The sequence below is a fragment of the Apium graveolens genome, chromosome 5, assembly GCF_009905375.1.
Source record: "Apium graveolens cultivar Ventura chromosome 5, ASM990537v1, whole genome shotgun sequence".
Lineage (NCBI taxonomy): Eukaryota > Viridiplantae > Streptophyta > Magnoliopsida > Apiales > Apiaceae > Apium > Apium graveolens.
The window spans coordinates 80,351,179-80,355,563 of NC_133651.1; the positions used below are offsets into that span (position 1 = coordinate 80,351,179).

General features: G+C 40.8%; 1 protein-coding gene across 1 annotated transcript; it reads left to right on the forward strand.

Moving 5' to 3' along the window:
- The first annotated feature begins 2,300 nt into the window (after nt 1-2,300).
- On the forward strand, nt 2,301-3,407 carry LOC141660202 (uncharacterized). The gene has a single exon (XM_074467166.1). The coding sequence runs from the start codon at nt 2,301-2,303 to the stop codon at nt 3,405-3,407; it is 1,107 nt and encodes a 368-aa protein (XP_074323267.1).
- The last annotated feature ends 978 nt before the right edge of the window (nt 3,408-4,385 follow it).

Sequence of the window (4,385 nt, forward strand, 5' to 3'; positions counted from 1 at the left end):
TGGAAATTTTCAAGGGTTACAACTCACCATTCCAGCTCTGTCCAGTAACTTCTTTGCATATGCTGACTATTTCAGTGTTGTAAACAATCCCGTTTGGCTTACTTCTATACCCAGATAAAACGACAGCAGTCCCAGATTGCTCATTTCAAATTTCTTGTTCATTTGTAACTTGAATTCCTCTATTTCAAACTCATTTGACCCTGTCACAAGTAGGTCGTCTACATACACACCCACTATGATCACACTTCCACTTAAGGACTTTGTATACACTGCTTGTTCCTGTAGACCCCTTTTAAATCTCAGCTCCTTCAAGCACTTGTCCAACCGAGCATTCCATGCCCTTGGCGCTGGACGCAGGCCGTACAGTGCTTTAATGAATTAATACACTTTATGTTCTTCTCCCTCCTTAACGAATCCCTCCGGTTGAGTTACATATACTTCTTCATGAAGTTCACCATTTAAGAACGCAGACTTAATATCAAGGTGATGAACCTTCCAGCCCTCTTTTGCTGAAAATGCCAACAGTAATCGAACAGTATCAAGTCTGGCCACCTGTGCAAACACTTCGTCATAATCTATCCCCTTCCTTTGAACATACCCTTTTGTAACTAGGCGTGCCTTGTACTTGACTATGTTGCCTTCAGGATATTTCTTTATTTTATATACCTATTTCAGCCCAATAGGTTTGTGCCCAGGTGGCAACTCAGTGAGAGTCCAGGTGCCATTTTTGTCAATAGTATCAAATTCTGTTTTCATTGCTTCCTCCCACTTTTGTTCTCCTATCGCTTCTTTAAATGTTGATGGCCCTTCAATTTTAAGCAGCATTAACTCATCAATTAGGTCCACCATTTCAGTATCGTTTTAAACATCAGACAACACCCTGTAGTGTTTAGGTCCACTTTCTGTGCTAGTTCCAGACAGCGATGACGCCTCTGCAGTGGTACCGACCGATGATTCTCCGGTTGTTGTTGCAGAATTTACAGAATACGACTGAGATGGAGATAACTGCATTGGTGTCGCAGTCTCAGACTCGACCTCTGTGTCGCCTCTGTCATCACCCATACTTCCCATTTCGACATAATTCCCAGGGAGCACCAGTTCAGTATCTCTGTTCTGCTCCCAAGACTAAAACTGATTTTCTTGAACAGTTATATCCCTGCTGACATGTAATTTCCCTGTCTTGGGGTCGTATAATCTACTCCCCTTGGTTCTGGTTCCTCGCCTAGGTAAATCACCATTTTACTTCGATCATCTAAATTTTTCACATGTACTCTTGGGATTTTCATATACGCGATTCAGCCAAACACCTTTATGTATGTCAAGTCCGGTTTCTTCCCACACCATGCTTCATATGGTGTCCTTCCTTTTAACGTGCGTGTTGGGAGACGATTTAGCACATAGATTGAATGGCGTACGGCTTCTCCCCACATGTAGGCTGGTAGCCTTGACTCCTTTAAGAAGCTTTTTGTCATAGTGCCTATTGTTCAATTCCTACGCTCTACCACCCCATTCTATTGTGGGGTGTAGGGCGCCGTATAATGCCTTTGTATGACAGCTGCTTCACACATGGTGTAGTGATAGGACACTTATATCTGTTGAAAAATATATACCTATATGTATAATAAATTGAAAAAATGCCCAAAATAACCAATTTTGAGTTGCATTTGTGTGCATTACACATTATCAAATTTGTTGCCCAAAATACCTACCCTTTGGGCTTTTCTCAAGGGCCTATCCCCTTATAAGCATTCCTTTATAAGAAGTCAACTTAAAATATTGCAAATCTCAACAATACCCATTATTTTTCACGTGATACGGCAGGTTGGCTAGTCATGTGTGTAATACTGGAGGTGCATATATACACAATCTATTAGAAATCAGCACACAACACACGCCTGTATGTATAACTCAAGAGAGGATAATACTCTTATTGCTCATTCTCAGGAAACCTGTTAGTTTAATCTTGAGTTAGTATTTGTTTGCTTTGTTTTTTAATAAAGTAGTCGTTTGTTTTTTATTGAAATAGTAGTCCAGTTAGCATGTTTGTAGGAAGAAGACTAAGTCAGGATTGTTGAGTTTGTGTAGGACGTGGTTCATGCTCATGTCCTGGTTTTTAGCTTTTCAGTTGTAGTGATCAGCTATATCTATTTCGGTTATCGAATAAATCAATAATGCTTTTTTGGCAAGCAAACCTTTCTTGTTTCTCAATTTTACACTACATAGTTAATATATTACAAAAGTATTAACAATATATGGTATCAGAGCTAGGAAACATTCAGTGAAAGGTAAGAAGCATTGCAATGGACAACAACAAGGTCAAGGTAGGTGGATCGATAGGCTTGAGTTATCCTGTGTTAACCAAGAACAACTACACCACTTGGGCCCTAAAGATTAAGGTATACATGCAGGCGCAAGGGGTTTGGACAGCAATAGGGCCAGCGGATCCGAAGGTACCTGTTGAAGAAAAGGTAGATAAGGTGGCCTTGGCTATGCTGTACCAAGGACTACCTGAAGATATGGTTCTTTCAATTGCAGCGAAAGGAACAGCTAAGGAGGCGTGGACAGCCTTGAAAATGATGTGCCAAGGTGCAGATCATGTTAAAAAGGCCAATGTTCAAATATTGAGAGCTGAGTTTGAATCTCTTGTGATGAAAGACAATAAACAGTTAGACGATTTTTACCTAAAGCGGAATGGACTTGTTACAAACATTCAGGCATTAGGTGACACTATGGCGGAGTCCTATGTGTTTAAAAAGATGCTTCGTGCAGTACCTATTAAATTCTTGCAAATTATATCAACCTTGGAGCAATTTGGTGATTTGGAAAGGTTAACAGTGGAGGAAGTAGTGGGCTCGTTGAAAGCTCATGAAGGAAGGCTAAGTAGAAGTGGCAAAAACGAATCGAGCGAGGGACAACTAATGCTAACCGAAGAAGAGTGGCAGAAACGTGAGGCAGGTGACAGCAAACTTTTGCTTACCCGTGAAGAATGGAAGAAAAGATTGAATAAAAAAAACTATGATGGACAGTTTTCAGGTTCAAGACCTCGGGGAGGACGTGACAAGAGTAACCTGAGATGCTACAACTGTTCTGCATACGGGCATTTTGCTACAGACTGTAGAAAACCCAGACGCAACAGAGAATCAAGGGAAGAAGTGAATATGGCAAAGCTCGAAGATGACGAGCCTGCCCTGCTACTTGCAAAATATGAGAGAGAAGATCCAGAAGGCACTCACCTGAATGAAAACCAGGTTATTCCGTCAAAATTGTCGAAGGTACAAGATGAGTCCATTGTGTGGTATTTGGACAATGGAGCTAGTAGTCATATGACTGGTTTCAAGTCGAAATTTATGGAACTTGATGAACAAATACGTGGCTTGGTTAGCTTTAGAGACGGGTCAACTGTTTGAATTAAAGGAAAGGGAACTGTTATTTTTGAGTGCAAAAATGGAGAAACTCGCACCCTAGAGGATGTGTATTATATTCCGACACTCAGAAATAATATCATCAGCCTGGGGAAAATGACAGAGCAAGGGAATAGAATTACGATAAAGGGAGAGATGCTGTGGGTGTTTGATGAAGGAGACAAGCTTCTTATGAAGGTAAAACGATCTCCCAACAGACTTTACAAGATTGTTATTAATTCTGCAAATCAAAGATGTATGTTATTTTAACAAGATGAGATGTCGAGGATGTGGCACAAGCGTATGGGACATGTAAATTATCATGCCTTATCACTTATGCATAAAGACAAGATGGTAAATGGAATGTCAAGAATTGTGATGCGGACAGAGGTGTGTAAGGGCTGTCTTATGTCTAAACAAACAAGGAAGCAGTTTCCAGCAAAGTCAAACTATAGTGCAACGAAGGAATTAGAGCTGATACATGGTGATCTCTGCGGTCCAATACAACCAGAAACAGCCTCTGGAAAAAGGTATTTCCTCTTGCTCGTGGATGATTTTAGTAGATATATGTGGGTGTATTTTTTGAAGGCAAAAAACAAAGCTTTGAATGCTTTTAAAAATTTCTGCGCTTTAGTGGAAAGAGGATAAGAAAGAAAAGTGAGGATTTTTTGAACAGACAGAGGAGGGGAATTTGTGTCTAATGAATTTGAGAAGTATTGTAAGGAGACCGGGATAGACAGGCACTACACGGCACCCTACACTCCGCAGCAAAATGGTATTGTGGAACGTCGGAATCGTACGGTGGTGGAAATGGCCAGAAGTTGTTTGAAACAAATAAAGTTGCCATCAATTATGTGGGGAGAAGCTGTGCGACACTCCATTTATTTACTTAACCGTTTGCCAACTCGAGCACTTACAGGAGTGACTCCTTACGAGGCTTGGAACGGGAAAAGGCCACACATAGGGCACATCAAAGTTTTTGGG